The sequence below is a fragment of the Mirounga leonina genome, unplaced genomic scaffold, assembly GCF_011800145.1.
Source record: "Mirounga leonina isolate KUSES-001 unplaced genomic scaffold, KU_Mleo_1.0 Mir_200, whole genome shotgun sequence".
NCBI lineage: Eukaryota > Metazoa > Chordata > Mammalia > Carnivora > Phocidae > Mirounga > Mirounga leonina.
This window is the reverse complement of record NW_023270503.1, coordinates 91,381-109,941: the sequence shown is the minus strand read 5'-3', so window position 1 is coordinate 109,941 and position 18,561 is coordinate 91,381. Positions and strand designations below refer to the sequence as shown.

The 18,561-nt window shown below is 54.1% G+C and overlaps 1 protein-coding gene across 2 annotated transcripts in view; it reads right to left on the bottom strand.

The window, feature by feature from the left end:
* The window catches only part of LOC118025165 (calcium/calmodulin-dependent protein kinase kinase 1), a 47,330-nt gene that overhangs the window by 6,049 nt on the left and 22,720 nt on the right, over positions 1-18,561 (bottom strand). For both annotated transcript variants that reach the window (XM_035027493.1, XM_035027494.1), the window contains 13 exons: positions 13,915-14,316; positions 12,928-12,975; positions 12,440-12,493; positions 11,969-12,020; positions 11,591-11,724; positions 11,167-11,203; positions 10,383-10,404; positions 9,105-9,193; positions 5,678-5,877; positions 3,504-3,557; positions 2,658-2,731; positions 713-800; positions 355-483 (listed from right to left, as the gene is read on the bottom strand). In XM_035027493.1, the coding sequence (XP_034883384.1) occupies positions 355-483; positions 713-800; positions 2,658-2,731; positions 3,504-3,557; positions 5,678-5,877; positions 9,105-9,193; positions 10,383-10,404; positions 11,167-11,203; positions 11,591-11,724; positions 11,969-12,020; positions 12,440-12,493; positions 12,928-12,975; positions 13,915-14,316 (1,383 nt within the window). The remainder of the gene's footprint in view (positions 1-354; positions 484-712; positions 801-2,657; positions 2,732-3,503; positions 3,558-5,677; positions 5,878-9,104; positions 9,194-10,382; positions 10,405-11,166; positions 11,204-11,590; positions 11,725-11,968; positions 12,021-12,439; positions 12,494-12,927; positions 12,976-13,914; positions 14,317-18,561) is intronic.

Sequence of the window (18,561 nt, the reverse complement as noted above, 5' to 3'; positions counted from 1 at the left end):
AAGGAAGGAAGGAAGGAAGGAAGGAAGGAAGGAAGGAAGGAAGGAAGGAAGGAAGGAAGGAAATGCTTCTTCCAGTCATGGTGAATGTTGACACTCAGTGAGGGCAGTATATTTCTTTAAATCATTCACTCTCCTCACCAAGTCTCCTGGTCTCCTTACCATGAGGCTGAATAACATGCCCTCCTTCCCCACTGCCCTCCAGCAGGGCCTCAGTATGGATCAGCACTGGGGCTGGCCGACCAGATGGCCCTCTGTCCCTCAACAGGGCCCAGCACAGAGCAAGTCTCAGGCAGTGGCAAAGCCCTCCTTAGGCCCTACCGGGACAAGGGAGCCTTCTGCCCCTCACCCCCTTACCACCGTGGTCCAGCTGGGGATGAGCTTGACTGAGTTCTTCACCTCCTCCTCCGTCACCTCCACCACACTGCAATGCTCTTCCTCTGAGGGAAGGGGCTCCTTCCCACTCTTGGTCACCCAGGGGTGCAACTGTAAAGTTGGGAGGGCAGGGAGAGGTCAGATAGACAGACACCCAGTCAGCAAAGGACCACGGGCATTCAACCAGCAATTGCCTTGAGGGGACCCAAAGCCCACAAACCCCAAATCCAAACCCAATATATAATCTATGTATCTTGGTGTAGGGCTCTGTAGAAGGAGAAACTGAGGCCTGTTTGTTGTATCCAAAACCAGCCCAGCCCAAGACCTCTGGCTCCCCAACCTTGATGTCTGGCACCCCAATCCTTGTTTCAGGATTCTTGTCTAGCATCTTCAGGATTAGGTCCTTGAGCTCCTCACTGACCTTTGGCCTAAAGGGGGGGGGGGGGGAGGAGATGAAGGAGAGATAGTTACTGAGGATTCTTTCCTGCCCACCTCTCCATCCCCATCTGCTCTGGGATTCCCTGCATAGTACATGTCAGGGCAGAGACACACCCAACCCTCATTTCTTCAAGAGCAAGAGGGATACCCCAAGATATCAAGGCAGAAGGGGAGAGTTTCAGAACAAGTAGATGGATATCCTTCTTTCCTGAACAGGAAGTAAAGCCATCTCCCGCAGGAGGCAGGGGCCACAAACACAAATGCAGTCCCAGGGGTACTGGGCACCCCCTAGTAGCAGAGATGGTGAGGATAATGTGAGAAGAGTTACTTTATGGGACACCAGGGGCCTTTGCCCCACTCTCCATCTTATCCTGTCCTCTGCCTGGAGGTAGCCAAGAAAGATTCTCATTTGACAGAGGAAGAAACTGAGGCTCAGAAAGGTTAGTGGGTTGACACATTGCTACCCAGAAGAGTGAGGGCAGGGATGAGAGACTCAGGGGAAGTGGGGGGGGTGGGGCAGGACTCTCAGCCCATATCAGCCTGGACTATTTCTGCCCAAACTCCAGGCTTCTTGGCTACCAACATTTTTGGGAAGCCCATCTGTCCAAGCCTGCAGAGAAGGAACTCACTTTTGGGACTGTTGACCTTGGATCCCTCTGCTGTCCTAGACACTTAATCCCTTTCACAACTCCTCGGCTGGGAAGGAAGAGATCTCTGGCATGGGGTCCAGCAGGAGGAAAGGTACAGTGACAGGCAATTATAGAGCAGGGATGGAATTCAGTTGGCTAGTGCTACGTGGGAGGAGGTGGCAGAGGTCCTTGAATGCCAGGGCCAGGAAAGGGCCTCTTCATGTGGGCTTTGTGAAGCCTTAGAAAAACTTTAAGTGGGAGATGTGGTGAGATATGCCGTGCTTTATCAGGGTCACCCTGGCCTGATTGTGGGGGCTGGACTGGAAGGAGGCTGGCAGCAGGGAGACCAAAGACAAGGTGGCTAGACAAGGCTGAGGACAGAACCAGTTAGGGGTGCAGGTGGCAATGGAGTCAAGAGAATGATGACGTAGACTCAACAGGGCCTGGGGGCCAGACTGGGAGTGGGCACAAGAAAGCAGGAGTCATTGAGGACAAACCAACCCAGGCTGGTTTCTGACCTGCCCAGGGGACTTTGATGGCAGAAGGGCCCTGAAAGGTAAGCAGCCGTGGTAGCCAATACCATAATCAGAAGAGCCACAGAGGAGCAGGAAGCCCTCTCCATACAGTCCCTCTGGGCTCAGAGGCCTCAGTCATAAGGGGGAGGGAGTAGCTTCAAATCCCAGACCCGCCGATCACTCTCCTCTGGAGCCTCCATTTTCCATCTACAATACGGGGAGGCACACTGCTATCTTGAATCCATTTTCCAGCTACAATACGGGGAGGCACACTGCTCTCTTGAATCCATTTTCCATCTACAATACGGGGAAGCACACTGCTATCTTGTAAGCCCTCCTACCCCAGTGAGGAAAGTAGAGGCTCCCCGTGGTTCCAGGGTGTGTGTAAGGTTGATGCCATTAACCCCACAGAAGCCTTGAGAGAAGGCGCAGTGTGAACGTGTGACCCGGGGCCATTCCGGCCCAACTCTGGGCCTCAGAGTTCCATTTGTACAATGGAATCCAATCAGATGTCTCTGAGACCTTGTTCCATAGTCCCATTGCCCTCTCTCCGCCCAGTCCACTCAGGGGCCCCTCCCAGGAAGCGGCACCCCCACCTCCAGATCTGCAGGCTGGGGTGGGGCCTTCAAAGGGCAAATGCTCTGCTACCAATCAGACACGCCTCCCTGGGGGTGGGCAGGAGCCCCCTTGAAGGACAACTCACTCCTCAGGAAACACCACGGCCTCATTCTTGATCTTCCTATGCAGGGCCAGGATGTAATCATCGATGAATGGGCACTGTTGGGTGGAGAAGCAGACAAAGGATGCAGGCCCAGGGCCTCAACTTGCCCTGGGGGACTGACCCCATCTCTTGGTGTGGCCAGAGTTGGGGGGGCAGCTCTGGGCTCCTTAAGATGGGAGAAACCTTGTCTAACTTGTTCAGGGCCCGGCCCACAGTAGGTGCTCAACAAACACTGACTGAACAAATGAGTCATTGAGGGAACTATGAGGCTGGATGTGCCCACTGGCCTTATGACCACCTGCAGAACGGCCTCCACTCCCAGGGCTTGGAGTTTGCGAACACACTCACTGAGGTTCCCTCCTGCCTCTCAGTGCAGTCACTAGACGGGGAGCACCTGTGGACAGCGATTTCCGCTAAGTCAGTGTCGAGGGTTCTCAAGGCCCGGCCTGACCCAGAGCAAAAGGCAAGGACAATTTGTAGAACGAATGAGTGAATGTGTGAATGAATGAAAGAATGAATGGCATCAAGGGCCAGAAGGACAGGGAGAGCCCTGGCGGCGAGGTGGCCACACCACCATCTACACCTCCCGCTGGGATGTCTTCTATCCTGGAGCTCCTTCACGTGAATCTCCTCCCAAGGGTTGGGAGAAAACAGAAAAAAGCTTTTCCCTCAGTCCTCTCTGAGCCAGGTGGGCCCTTTCAAAAGTCGCTTTACTTTAGGACACAAAGGAAGGGCCTGCAGCTGTCATTCATCCTGCTTCAGCTTGGCCCAGCCCATGGTGCCAAGGGACTGGGCCCGCCCAGCTCCACCAGCCCACCCAACACTCACCTTGCCGTAGACAAAGCAGTATAACGTGACCCCGGTGGCCCACACATCCAAGGCCTAGGAAGAAACAGCTCCTATCAGTCCCCCAAAACGAACCAACACCCCTCCCTCACCTAGCTCACATGGGCTGTGGGAGAGGGCATATTGGGGAACTCCTTCCTCAGTCATGTAGTCACTCAACAAATAACTCCCACTCACTTGTTCTATGCCTGACCCTATGCTGAGCACTAGGGACACAGGGATGACCAGAACAGGGCCCCTACCTCTCAGGGTTTCCAAGTCCCCTTGTAACAGACCCAAACCAGATACATTTCTAACTCAACAGATGCAAAACTACCTTTACCTACAGGGTCACATTAGCTGTACCCATGGTGCACCCCAGAAACCATCGTATGTACTAAACTTAGACTCACTAAACCAGCTCATCATCCGTTTTCCTGATGATCCACTGGAGAAGTCACCATCTACCTTCTTTCTGCCACCAGAAACAGCCCCTGCTCATACCAAGGCCCTGGCCTTCGGTCACCTCCACAGCTCCTCACAGCTCCCCCATATCCTGGGCTCTAACATGTGCTCTCTCTACATTTTCCCCTTCTGGAACCCCATCTCCTCTCCTGGTTTCCACTTTCTCTCATATGTGAATGAGTCTCCAATGTCTACTTACATATTCCTGGTACAGATGCCTCATCTAAATCCAACCAGGGAACACCAGACAAACGCAAACTGACATCATTCCATAAAGTAACAGGACGGTTCTCTTCAAAAATGTCAAGGTCAGAATAGACAAAGAAAGGCTGAGGAAATCCTCCAGATTAAAGGACAAAGAGATGTGACAACTGAATGTTGTGACTAACCCTGGGTCAGATCTTGGACCAAAAAAAGGGGGGGGGGGGGGCGCGGCATTAAAGGACAGGATCCACACAACTGATGAAATGTGAATAAGGGGGGGTGCCTGGGTGGCTCAGTTGGTTAAGCGACTGCCTTCAGCTCAGCTCATGATCCTGGAGTCCCGGGAACGAGCAGGGAGTCCACTTCTCCCTCTGACCCTCCCCCCTCTCATGTGCTCTCTCTCTCTCTCTTATTCTCTCTCCCAAATAAATAAATAAGTAAAATCTTTAAGGAAAAAAAAAAGAAAGAAACGTGAATAAGGTCGTTTAGTCTTGTATCAATGATAAATTTCCTAATTTTGATAATCGTACTGAGGTTATGTAAGAGAATGTCCTTGTTCTTAGAAAATATCTGCTAAAATATTTAGTGATAAAGGAGGATAATGTCTCCAACTTAACTCTCAAATGGTTCAGAAAAATGTAATCACTTAAATATAGGGAGAGATGGTGAAAAGGTAAATGGGACAAAATGTCAATAATTGGTGAATCTGAGTAAAAAGATAGATGGGAGGGGTTTTTTTGTATTATTCTTGCAATTTTTTGTAAATTTGGAATTATATCCAAATTAGAAGCTCTTAAAAAAATCTCTATCTACATCCCTGACCTCTCTTTTGAGCTCCACATCCACACACGTGTCCAGATGCCTCTTAACCATTGCCTCCTTGGCAGGTGAGAACAGGCATGTGCCCAGGGGAACACACTACATACACTGCAGCCCCCTGCTCAGAAAGCTGTGCCCATTGCCTCTGGCAGTTAGGAGGAACCCCAAGTCCCCAAGCCGCCTTCTAAACTCTGCCCAAGGCCCGTCATGCCCCCTTCCCTGTGCCCCTCAGTGCTCTCGTACATTTTCTGGACTCCACCTCATGCTCAAATCCTCCCCATTCTTCAAGGCCTAGTTCAAACCCTGCCATCTCCAAAGAGTCTGAGGGGAGCCTCCAACTTCTTCCCCAACATGAGCTCTCCTGCTCTTTTCCACCACCTCCAGAAGGACAGCGAGCTGGGCTGTCTGGGCTCTGTTTCACAGCCCGGCCCGCACTCAGCACACAGCAGCGGGCAGAAAGTATCTGCAGGGGAGGCCTGGGGCCATTTTGCTGGAAAATGAGAGGAGGCCAAAGTTGGGGAGATTTTCCAAGACCCCAGGAAGAAGCAAACAGGAAGGAGAGGACCATGTTCAGTGTTCACTCCTGAGACCTAAGGACCCTGACACCCTCAGGTTGGAAACGAGGCCCCACTGCAGGCTATCCCACCCGTCCGCCTGAACCCCAACCCAGCCCAGGTCCTAGAAGCCACCTTCCCACTGAAGCTCTGGCCAGAATCGGAAATGGCTTCAGGGGCCATGAATGCTGGAGTCCCGGCTGTGCTGGACAGCTGAGCATCGTTGCCCTCAAACTGGTTGCTAACACCAAAGTCAGCAATTTTCACATGCTCGTCATCTCCCAGGAGCAGGTTGGATGGCTTGATGTCCCGGTGGATGATCTTCTGGTAGTGCACTGCGGAGAGAGGCAGCTTGAGTGCTGGTGCGGGCGACCAATGCCTGGAGCCCGCACCCCCACCCCCTGCCCTCACCTGGCCAGGGAAGCCCATCTCAGACTCTAGGTGGGAAGGAGCCCATGCACACACTTGTCTCAGGAGGACCTCGAAAGGGACTTTAGGGCCCCCTCTGCTCCACGATGCGGTGGAGAGACCAAGGCCAGCCCAGGCTGTTCGAAGCAAAGCTAGGACTGGACTCTGAGGAGTCTTTGGACTCCAAATGCAGTGCTCTCTGTGGCAATCAAGACACCTGTTGCTGAGGGGGGCTATCGGAGGAAATCGGGAAGGGAGGCTCTCCACTGGCCATGTCTCGCCCTCCCTCATGTTATCCGCAGTCCCAAAGCCTGTCAGAACATTTCCCCAGTCTCTTCCCCCACCCCACCTGGTCAGGGATGTTCTTCCTTCTTGGACTTAGGGTGGAATAGTGAAGTATCCTGCAGAAATACCGCCTCAGGCGTAGGGACTTTGGGCTGAAGCGGTTTCAGAGAAAGAGGGCACTCCAGGCCTTGGGACTGCTGGGATAGACATGGCGGGGGTAAGGAGCAGCCTTCTCCAGGACGCTGAGCGCTCACCTTGCTCCCTGACTCTGGGACTGCCAGGAAAATGGGCCTCTCAAGGCTGAGATGCCCAGAGACGACCCAGCTGAGAGAAGGCACCAAGTCTACCCACGCCACCCACGTACGGGCTCCCCACTCGGCAAATACCTTTCCCTGCACCAGCAGATCCCAAGATGCTGCAGAGGAGGAGAGATGGAAAGGGCAGGAGGAAAGAGGAGAGGAGAGCTGGAGGGCGGGAAGGCTCCGGGCAAAGGGACTGAGTGTCACACAACAGTAACAACCAAACCAGTGGTCCTGTGACCCTGCTGCAACGAGTGATTTGACACACACCCACTGGAGGGCAGAGGCTCGAGGGGCTGTGTATTTGACCATGGAAAGTGGTCTCAAATTCTTATCTCAAACCCTAGCCTCTCCCCTGAACTTGGGCTCTTTATCCATGTGGATATCCAGTAGACATCTCAATGTAGATCTCAATATTTCTCAATAACACGTCTAATTCAGACCTTGATTTCTGTCAGCAACGTACCCCCCCTTCCCCCCGCAAACAAACAAAACAGAAGACCCCTGTTCCTCCTTTAGTCTTTCCTATTCGGTTAATGGCACATTATCAGTTGCTCAGGCCAAAAACCTCAGGATCATCCCCAACTCCCCTTTCAGACTCCATATCCTATTCATCAACAAGTCCTATGAGCTCAACTTCTAAGCTATATTCCAGATCTGACTGCTCTCATACCTGCATTGCTGCACTTGCCCCATCTTTAAGAATCAGGCCCGGGCTCCCTGACCACAGAGCCTTCCCCAAGAAGCCTTGACCCTCCCCTAGAGGACCAGAATCACAAGGACAGAATCACACCTTCAGTGCCTGGTGCCTCCATTCATCTGCCTGTCCAGCCCCTGGTTCTGACCAATGGGCTCTGGGAAGCCCTTCACTATGATTAGCTGGGTCTTGATAAGGCTTTACCAAAAGCCAGATGGGATTAGCTTGTTTTTGGGTGGTGGGTGGAGAACAGAGGATGGAGGACAGCAGGCCCTCAGCTGAAGGGAAGGGCCCAGGACAGGAAGGGGTGGAAGCCAACCTGGTATAGGGTTGTGGCTGCCACTTTTCACACCCAGGATGAAATGCCCCCTTCCCATAAGTCTAGACCCTTGAGAGGGACTATCTGCAAAGCCCTCCTGTCTGTGTGTCTCAGTTTCCCCATATATACAAAGAGAGTATTAATTAGAGGGCACTGGAGCGACTCAAATGAGAGAAAGATAATCCTGGTTCCTGTCATCTCTGCTAGGTCCTCACCCTGTTCACTCAGGGAGAGAATATGCTCCTGATAAACCAAGCTAAGATTCTAGAGAGATGGGCACCACTCCGCTTCCTCAAACCAGGCCAGAAACCTAGGTGTCTGAGGGCCCTCCCCTCCCCATGGCCAATCAGTCATCCAGCGCTGTTCCCGCTCACCTCCTTCATGTCTCCTCCCCACTGACACTGTCCTGATCCAGGCCTCACCATCTGTCACTTGGGCTGTAGAAAAAGCCTCTTTCCTAACCAGCTGGCCACCTTTTGCCCTTTACTTAGCCACCACACAGCTGCCAGAAAGAGCTTTCTAAGATGCAAATCCTGTCATGCCCCTCCCTTCTCAAAGCCCTCAGGGGCTGACAATGCTGACAGGATAAAGTCAGGAAAGCCCTCCTGGTGTGGCTTGAATAGCTTCCCAGCATCATGTTTCACCACCCTCAGGGCCAGGCTTCAGCCAGACTTTACTTCTCCCCATTCTCAAATAGGACATGCCCACTGCCCGCTGTGCCTCTGCTAGGCTCTGCTCCGCATACTCGCTCCCATCCATCGTCCCTCAAGCCTGGCCAGCGAACTCCTACTTATCCTTCAGGACCCTGTCACAAGTGGCCTCCTCCAGGAAGCCTCCCCTCAGTGCTCTGACAGCCGTGGGCCTCTCCAGCCTTAGCAGGCACTGCACTATAGCTGCCTGCTTCGTTTCTCGTTCCTTCCACGAGGCTGTGAGATCCCGGAGTTCCCATCCGGGTCTTTGTCATCTCCTTGCCTCTAGCTGTCCCTTAGCAGGTACTCCTATAAGAATGCAGTAAGCGAAGCAAATGAATGAATGAATAAGTGCGTTCCAGAGAGAGAGGCCATGCTAACATCCTCCCTCCTGAGCTCTCACCACGGACTGTAAACAGTAAACACACCCTCGGACCTCACAGTAAACACACCCTTCCGCACCCACAGGACCCGTGACAGCACAGAGAGCCGATGTAAATCTCTCCCTTCCTACATCTCTTGAGGCCCCGTGCACAGGTTAGGCCTTGGCTAAGAACTACTCAGCAGAAGAGATACAGAGAACACCCCAGGCACAGCCCGACTTGATGGTGACTAGCCACGCGAGGCAACCCGCACGCATCCAGGCATCCAGGCATCCAGGGAAGTCGGCCACCACTCCCTTCCCCTTCCCACAGGAGCTGCTAGGCCCCGCCCCCAGCCCACGCCACGCCCCCACATGGAGCTGATTGGTAGATCCGCGCTGACAGACAAGAACTGCCGAGCGCTAGCTCAGCCTGGGCCCCACCCCTTCCGGTGTCTCCCTCCTCTGTACCCCTGCTCCGGGGGCACGCAGCCCCTCACTCACAGTACTCAAGGCCTAGGATGATGTCCCGCAGGTAGAGACGAGCTTGCTCCTCCGGGAAGGGCTTGTCGCTGGGTACCTCCATGACCGGCCTACAGGAAGGGTGGGGAGGAGCAGTGTTGAGCCGAATCAGAATGAGTAAAAGCAGACTAGCTGGGGAAGCGGGATAGGGGCTGGGCCATTTAGGCCCCTCGGGACTCCCCGCGAGCCCTCTATGCCCAAACTGCTCCCCAGAACCCAAGACATTAGCTGGTTCTCCCATATAATGAAACACTTAAAACACACACAGACCCAATATTCCTTTACAATCATTATAATTTCAAATTCGCTTTATCTTAATTTCTGATTGGCTCGGTATTCCTTCTTCTAAGTACTTAATTTTTCATAACCGAACTGTTACAAAGATGTCATTCAGAGTAGCGTTTTTCAAACTGTAGGTCTAGACCTAATAGAGGGTCATGAAATCCTCTTAGTGGTTAGCTAATGCTTTGTTTCTCTAATGAAGTAGAATTATCAGAGTATATCCCATGTAATAAAGATATGCAATGTTTTGTAAAACTTTGGTTTCATTTACAGATATGGATGGCAATGTAAAACATATGAAGGTCAAAAATATTTGAAAGCTTCTGAATCTTGAGAAGGATGCTACTCTTAGCACCCCCACTCCCCGCAGAGAGACAAATCACAAGCCATACGTAGCCTATATTCAAGGTCTGGACAGTTAGGGCCTCTGGTCCACCCAGGCCTGTGCCCAGTACCCCATGTCTGCTGCTTTGCAAATACCCTGGGAAGGCCAAATAGGGCAGACATGAATTGGAACTGTGTGACCTTGGGCAAGCCACTTCCCACTCTGAACCTCAGCTTCCCCTCTTGTAAATGGCAGCAAATGGAGTCCCACCCACCCAACTCATAAACTTGTAAAGCTGAAAGAACTGTTTGTGATTTGAATCCAGGTTAGAGCCCCATCTCTACATATTTGCTTGAGAAACACTCCTTTCTTCTCCCTCTCCTCCCTCATAATCTTTCCAGTTCTTCAAGGCCTGGCTCAAAACCCACCCCCTCTTTCAGAGGAGTCACTGAATGTTCCAGCCTCACTGACCCCCATCAGACTTCAAAGAATTGTCCTCTCGGTCTCTTGTTTTCCCCCAGACTAGAGCTCCCCAAGGGCAGGGCCTTGGCCTCTGCTTTCTCCTAGAGTAGGGATCCTGGGATTAGGGACACAGGGAGGGAAAAGAAGGCCTGGATTAGACTTGGCCTGCCTGACTGGGAAGGGGAACTCACCCCTTTCTCAGGAGGTCAAACACTGAAAGAAAAGAAAAGAAAAAGTAAGTAAGGTGCAGCCAGGCTAGCAAAGTAGGTGATGCCAAGGTCCCTCCCGTGTTCTGGAAGATAGGAGAGGATCAGGCATCCAAGCATACCTGAGGGAGGGATGGGACAAGGGTCCCAGGGTATCAGAGGAAGTAAATGGGTGAGAGTAGTTTTACTATGGATCTGCCTCATCTGATTCAGCATGGATTCCTTTTCTGGGAAGGGGGTAGGTAACTGAGGCTTGGAGAAGGGTCAGGAATTTTCCCAAAGGTCATAGCAGATAGGCAGGTAGGACAGGGAGTGAAGACTAAAGCCTTGGCCCTAATTCCTAAGCCAGTGTTCTGTCTGCCCCTTTTCAGGGCCTCTAAACCCAGCCATGAAATTAACATTAACAACAATCTTGTATATAATGACTCATTTACTCCTCATATCAGCCCTATGAGGTGGATACATTGTCCCCATTTTACAGGTGAGGAAACTGAGGCACAGAACTATCAGACAGGGTCTGGGAACCCATATCCCATAGCCTGCTTCCTGCATCTACCTGATCCACTGTCTCTCTGATTAGTGGAGTGGGGGCTTAGGAATATTTGTTGAATCTAACTTGATATTCTAAGCCTGGGTTGGCAGGGATAGGCAAGGGAATCCAGGGCTTGAGAACATGTTCACACAGCCCATCTGAAGTTCATGTGTGTCCCTGGGGAGCCCTCGGACTGACCCCAGGTAAGCTGCTTTGGGAATGAGCTGAGTCACTTACCCAAATAGAGATTGTCCTCAGCTGGGTCATCCAAAACCTAGTCAGAGGGAACAGACATGGGAGTACGGGTGGGGGAGGCATGGGGTGGGAGCCCCAGACTTCCTTGTACTCACCAGTACCCCCAGGATGCTCTGCAGTGACCCCAGACAATGGAGCAGGAACTGTGCAGGCACCAGATAGACGAGGCCTCAAAAATCACGGACCCTCAACCCTGAGCCCCTTAACCTCACCGAGACCTTGAGAACATCCCAGACCAGCCTAAACTGACCCCTGAAGCCTCCCTATAGCCCCCACCCCAAGTCTAGCTCTGTCTTTGGAGGCCTTAGCCACATTACTCCTGCAGTGAGAGCCCTAGGTCTGCGCTGAGTGTTCCTAAGCACAGGACTTGGGCACGAGTTCCCAGCCACTCACCACTGCTTCCTACCTCAATCAGCTTGACCACATTCACATGGTCCAGCTTCTTCAGTATGGCAATCTCCTGGTACACTCGCTCCAGGGGCAGCAGTTGCTTGGTTGGTCCTCCTTGGGTGGCTTGGGACCCTCTTGGAGGAGGGCGACCTGTGACCAGGAAGGTGAGTCAAGCCCCTGTTGCAGGAGGCTGGGCCTCATCATGGCCCTGCAACCAGCCTCAAGCAAGAATCTTATAAGACCGACCCACCAAGCACATTCCCACCACCAGGCCTTTGCTCATGCTGTCCCCACCTCTACCCCAGCCCTAAAAAAACTAGCTAGGGACCGAGGTCCCCTCCTTCTCTGGCCCCAGGCAAGGAGCTCCCAAGCACAGGACCCAGCAGATACATACGTGGAAAGCCATACTGCTTCAGTAACTTCTTTTTGGAAAGAACTTTCATTGCCTGAGGAGGGAGGGGCAGAAATGTCACTTGTGGGTAGCCACCAGGAGCTGGTGGAACAGGATGGTTATATGTGGATAGAGGTCCAGAAAGGAACACTTGGTGACTGCCACCAGAGCTGAAGGTGTGGCCTAGGTGTGTGGGTAAGCCGGGTTAGGAAGTGGCCACATCTGAGTCTAGGTCTTCCCCCTGTTTCCCCAATAAGCCTTTCTGGAGCTCTCCCCTCAGAGGGGCCCAGCCTCTGCGGGCATATTCTCAGGGTCAAGAAGCTTACTCCTTTTACTAAGCATACCCTTAGGGACAGGAGCTCACGCCCCCTAGAGGCAACCTTGTCCTCGGTCTTCCCAGCACAGCAGCGTCCCACTTCCCAGGCTTCTGGGGCCGGGCCCGGGGCAACACCTCCCTCCCATCCCCAGACTCACATAGTGCCTGTCCTCACTTTCGTTGTAGGCCAGCCTCACCACGCCGTAGGCACCCTGGAAATACGCACTGGTCAGCCCCACCCCGGACTAGCTCAGGGAATGGGCAGCCCGAACAGCTCCGGCCCCCTCCCTCCACAGCCCACCACCACCCCCACCACCAGCTGGCCCCCAGCAGGCATACGTTTCTGGCAGACAGGGAGAGGGTTCCTGCGCCCCGGGAACTGCCTCTGCCGGGCTCAACACAGCTCTATGCTCCCTCAGTCCCTCTTTGTCTTCCATCAAAAACTAAGGAATCAGGAATGGGGAATTATTTCCCACCCCTCCCTGGATACCTCCTAGAGGACAAAACTCTCTTCACCTCTAAGCTGGGGGCTTTCTGGCTCTGCCTCACATTCCCAGGGGAGAAGGAACTGTCAAGCAGAGGATCCTGAGAGGCTGCCTCCACAAAGCCTCAAGAGAAAAGTCCCCACCGCCTGCCCCAGTCCTACCTTGCCAATCTCACTCTGCAGCTTGTATTGGTTCAGCTGTACACAGTCCTGGGGGTGGGGGGGAGGGGAGGAAGAGGGGAACATCAGGTAAAGTTTGACCCAGAGGCAGTGTGGATCCCACCTCAGGAGCCTGTTCAGGGCCCAATCCTGGCTCTGGGCCCCTCACTCTCAGACCCCACATCTCATCAACCTTTCAAGTCTGGATGGGGGGAAACGTGGCGGTGTCCATGCCATCAAAAGTGACAAGAGGCCTTGGATGGTGTTTGCAAACATGAATGGTGAGCCATGGCTGTACTTTACTGCCTAGGGAGCGGTGAAGGAAAAATGCCCTGATTCCTGCCTGAGCGCTGGCGTCTGGGAGACCTTCATCTGTTTGAAACACATGAGCAAGTATTTCTAGAAGCAGCTAAATGCAAGGTCTTGGCTGCATGGACAAGAAAGATGAGGAGAGCCTTAGGGACAAGAGACCAGAGTCCCCACTCAGGCATAAAAAGCCCAGGCTCTGCAATCGGTAGATCGCTCGCTCGGTACTAGGACTCACTTTCAGATCTAAGTGGCAAGGACAGAGCCAGTGGGACAGAGAAACAGAAGCAAGAACAGAGGCTGGAAACACACTGGCAGCTTCTGAGTCAGAGGAGACTCTAAGAAGCAGGATTAGAAGTGGGGGGCTAAAGCTGGGTTAGACTCATGGTAGGGAGGGCAGACATACTACCTATCTTCAAATCTCTAAGAGGACTTCTTGGGGGACAAGGGAGGGGCCTATTTCTGAGGCCTGGCCTAAGGGTAGGAATGGTGGGACTTGTAGGAGGCAGTGACTGGCTCAGTCGGAGCTCCCCTGGTGGGAAGAGGCATATTGTGAGACAGCAGGCTCTTCAACTCTGGGGGGTATGCAAAAGCAAAGGCCAGGCAGCTGTGTGGCAGGGGCCGGGAAAGAAAAGCATCTTCACCGAGAAGCTCACGGGGACCCCCTAGCTCTGCCCCACCAACCTCTGCATCTGAGATGGCCACGTGGTGGGACTCAATGGTGGGCCTCCGCCAGGCCCGTGGGGAGATGTGGCTGGTAGGCCCTGTGGCATAAGGCCCAGCGTGGGCCTCCAGGCAGCTTCCTGCCGGCCGCTCTTGCAGGGAGAACTTCCTAGCTGAGAGGCTGGGCCGGCCTAGGGGGGGTCCTGAAGCACCACCGGGGATCACGGAGGCAGCTCTGGTCCTTGGCGGAGGGTCCACACCATTTCTGGCAGGCTCTGGGCCACCTCCTGCCTCCTCCAAGTGGGCCACATCAATGGCTGCCACTCGTTCCACCAGCTCTGCCCGGGGGTCCTGGCAGCAGACTGCTGGGCCCCGCTCCATTGCCACAGTTAAGGGGGTCCTCTGTGCAGCCTTATTGGGAACCTGAGAAGAGAGGACAGAGAAAGCTTCAATGCTGGCCACAGGGTATGGAGGTCAGATTTCCAGGCCCTTCTCCCATTGTAGCCACAACCCTTAGGTCCCACCTCCGTGATTCTGCCCTACCTGATCCCTCTGCCTGAGTTGCCAGCATCCAAAGTCAGGTCTGTCCCTACTAACTAAAGGAATTCCGGGAGCTCATCTGGCTCTGCTGCATCGCGGCCCTCTAGACCTCAGTATCCCCATCTGTAAAACAGGGATGGTCATGTCTGCCTTGCCGGCTTCACAGGGAAGCAGGGAGAAGCTGATATTCTGGAGTCCGGACAGAGAGGCCCAGCAGCATTGGGAGAAACAGAGTCCAGGGTCAGCTCAGGCCCCATCCAGCAGACAGCCCAGTGACTCACCAGCCCCACCCTTGACTGCAGAGCATTCCAGTCTTGCTGCTGGAAGCTGAGCTGGGTGCTGGTCAGGCAGAGGCCTCCCTGGTACTCCAAGCCAGTCACATATCTCCTCCAGGAAGGTCTCTCCAGGACCACCGAGCAAGTCTGCCATCCCCCATGACTCCCTTTCCTGCCCCAGCGGAGTCTGTAGCCTACGACAGGGTCCATTAGGGAGGAGCTGCTGCTTTGGTGGCTGTTAAGAGAAACTCCACTAAACTAACGGGTCATTCCTTATTTTTCCTGGTTTTTTCCTTCCAATTTATTTGTGTGCCTAAAATATTTGTCACAGCTGCGCACGCCGAAATGCTCTCCATGGCCTGGCCTTACACCCACCCTGACCCTACTGCATTCTGAGTCCCAAACCAGGCCCCAGGCTAAGGACTGGGCCCAGCTTGAACCCCAAACCAATGTCCGACCCCAGCCCCAGCCCTCCCCTTCAACCACAACCCTGGGCAGAACCCTGACCCCAGGCTGAATCCTGACACTCAGACTGGGACTCCATCTCTGCCCCACCCCAGCCCAATGCCCCTCCTCCTTCCTGGGCCAGACTCAGCATCTTCTAAGGAAAAGGAAATGAGTGGACTCCTGACCTTCTGCCCTTCCTGTCTGGTGCTAACTTCCTCTGTACTCACACAGTGACTTTAAGAACATAGCCCTTGTTCCCCCATCACCTTGCTTTGACAGGTGTCAAGGAGGTAGGGCTCACTAGAGTCCACTGGCCACAGAGGATCCTGGACTGGGTTCCAATCCTGTCTGCCAACCTACTGTGGGGTCTGAGGCAGGCTCCTTCCTGACTCTGAGCCTCAGTCTCTCCCTCTGTACTCTGATGCAGGACCTTCTCAGATTCCCTAGGGCCACAACAAGGCTTAGAGATGGGTAGTGGGCAAGGGTGTCATCCAGAACCCCTGTGCTTGGCACACAGTGTGTTGAATTGAGTAGAAACCCAAAGGTGGTAGAGCTGATGTTGACACACAGAAAGGAAGGGGGAAGGGAATCCAGACTGGCAATAGGAAAAGACATGAAGGCTGGACCTAGAGGAATGGGCAGCTGATGAGCCTAGAGCATCCAGGCTGCCTCCCTGGAGGAAATGAGAGAATGAACAGGACTGGAACATCAGGGAGACCTCCCTGGAGGAGGTGAGGGAGCCAGGTAGGGCTAGAACATCAGGAAGGCCTCTCCAAAGGAGGTGAGGAAGGTGAGTAGGGCTGAGGCATCAAGGAGTCCTCCCTAAAAGAGATGGGGGGGCGGGGCAGTGAATGCAGTTGATGTATCAGGGAGGCTTTAGGAACCAGGCCACTTGCAGGAAGGAGGAAGCCAAGGCTGAAGGGAGCCTTCCAAGCCTGGCTGGCCCATTCCACTGCTCCTTGGAGATGGACCATCCTGCTGCCCCTCACCGTCACCCCATATAGGCCCCCCTTTCCTTCTACTGGAATATAAAATACATAGATTAGGGCTCTTGTCTGCCTTGTCTCCATAAGATTATTGGTATCTGCCGCAGTACCGGGCACATGGTAGGAGCTCAACAAATATATGTTGAATGAATGAGTGGTTGCCATAGTGATCATTATAGTGCTGTCCCCAATAGACATGGGAAAGCAGCCTCAGAAAGGGGACCCCAACAAGCCCAGGGCCCCAGTCCATGGTAGGGAGTGAATCAGTATCAGGAGCTCCAGCTCTCTGCTCTGCAGCCTCCAGATGGGCAGAGGCCACAGGTGGCCCTGGCCCATACAGTTTGCATATGATTTCCCTGAAGCTGTTATCCCAGCAAGAAGCCATCCTCCTCTAATTCCCTTCCTTCCCTTTTCTCAGATGGGAAAGTGAGGCCCAGCAAGGGCCAAGGATGGGCCCAGGCTCCCACAGTGAGTCAAGGCAGAAGTCCCTCTCCTCCAACCTGGGGTCCTGTTCCCTGGTTAAGGGCCCAGGCTCCAAAGCCAGGCTGCAGGCTCCATCTCTTCCTGGTGTGGGCCCATGGGCCGGTGACTTCAACCTCTGCGCCCCAGTTTTCCTCATCTATGGAATGGGGCTAAGAGCAGTCTCACCTCACTGGGTAGTCATGGGGTGAAAAGGTGTGAACACTACCCATACCGGGCTTAGGCCTGAGTCTGCCACTGGGGAAGCTCCGTAAAAGTGAGTTGTTGTGCAGCTGTTGTTGCAATTGCCTAGGACACGCTGTGGCCCAGATGGATGTGCAGGCGGCATAAGGCGGCTATGAAGGCTGACGTCAGGCCCTCCACCCTCCCTCCTGCCTGGATCAAATTCAGGTGACTAAGCATGTCTGCGCAGGAGGCAGTGGGGAGGCCCCAAGTTCCAGCCTCATGTCCAGGCGACGGGGCCTAGCACCTGAGGATATGCATCTGAGGGCATGTGTCCACACATGAGAGAACGTGTGCAAGCAGGGATGTGGACTGGGGTCACGGTGTGCGTCTGTGGGGGGCAGGGGTGGAAAAGTCCACACAGAGAAGCGCATCTGCATGGGGACAGAACTCTAGCGGTGTGGTCTACACAGGTGTGTAGGTGTGTAAATGTGTTAATGTGCACTGGGTGCCTTTAGTCTTCCTGTACATGAGCTCCAGAATGCAGGGTGGGGTCTGCATGGACACCTGATCTCAGAAGGTCAAGTCTGAACTTCCCACATGGTCACCTGTCCACCAGGCTGGGCTGTGTGTCCTGGGCAGGTGCCACCCCTCTCTGAGGGGCCACCCAGGGGGGCTCTCAGGGTCCTCCCCAAGCTGAGGCCTCGGTAGACACTTTGTTGAAACTGACTGGGTAGGCAACTAGGGGCTACATGGGCAAATAGAAGGACCGACAGACAGGCTAGGACCCCAGGCTCATGGCCCAGCATGGACTCTATGGGCATGGAGAGCCTCCCAGGGACCAGCCCGGTCCCGTAGCCAAGAATGACCAGACTCAGGCCCTCTCTCACTGGGAAAAGCTACCCTAATCCTGTCCTCCCAGACTTGGGTTGTGTTGCCTTGGAAAAGTCACTGAGACTCTTGGGGCCTCCGTTTTCTCGCATGTGAATCAAGCAGGAGGCTGCCATCCTGCCAACTCCCAGGGCTATAGAAGGAAGTAGATGAGATCGTGGACAGAGAAGCAGTCCGTGCCCCGAGTGATACGGGGCTAGGATGTGTCTACATCCAGAAGCCACCAAGATAGAGAGCCTTGATGTACAGTGTAGAACCCCATATCTGCCCCCTGGCTCCAGGATGGCCTGGCACATTAACCCCCTCAGGCTATGCCCCCCACCCCCAGGTGTCTGGCTACTTCCAGCGTGCAGACCCTGGTTCCAGATGCCTGCTTGGCCTGGCCTCCTCCTCAGGATGTGCCCCCCCTACGTGGGTCGCTCGGAGGAGGCCCAGACAGGAGAGAGCAGGCAGACCCTGCTCTTGTCCAAATGTTCAAGCAGCCCCTCCTGGGATGATTTCAGGCACCACTCAGACCTCACTCTGAATTCCGGAAGGCTGCTGTGAATCTCAGGGCCAGGCTGAGCGGCCCCTACCATCCAGGCAGAGAGGACATGGCCTGGCCATCCAAAAACTGGCCAGAAGGGGAAGCTACAAGGAGGCGATCTAGCCATCCAGGCCAGACACAGAAGGTCGCGCTGACATCGCCAGGCTGCCTCACAGGTGCTGTGCTTATGCTCTTGACAAGTGTCTGGACAGCCCTGGCAACGGGTACCCTCTGCAGCTCCTGCCTCCGCCCGGGATGACTCAGTTCTCCTTGAGGGAGGCCCAGGCATCTAGTGCCAAGTCATGCTTGAGGATGCCTACTGTGAGGACGCCCCTCCCATCATCCCTGGAGGGGCCCCAAG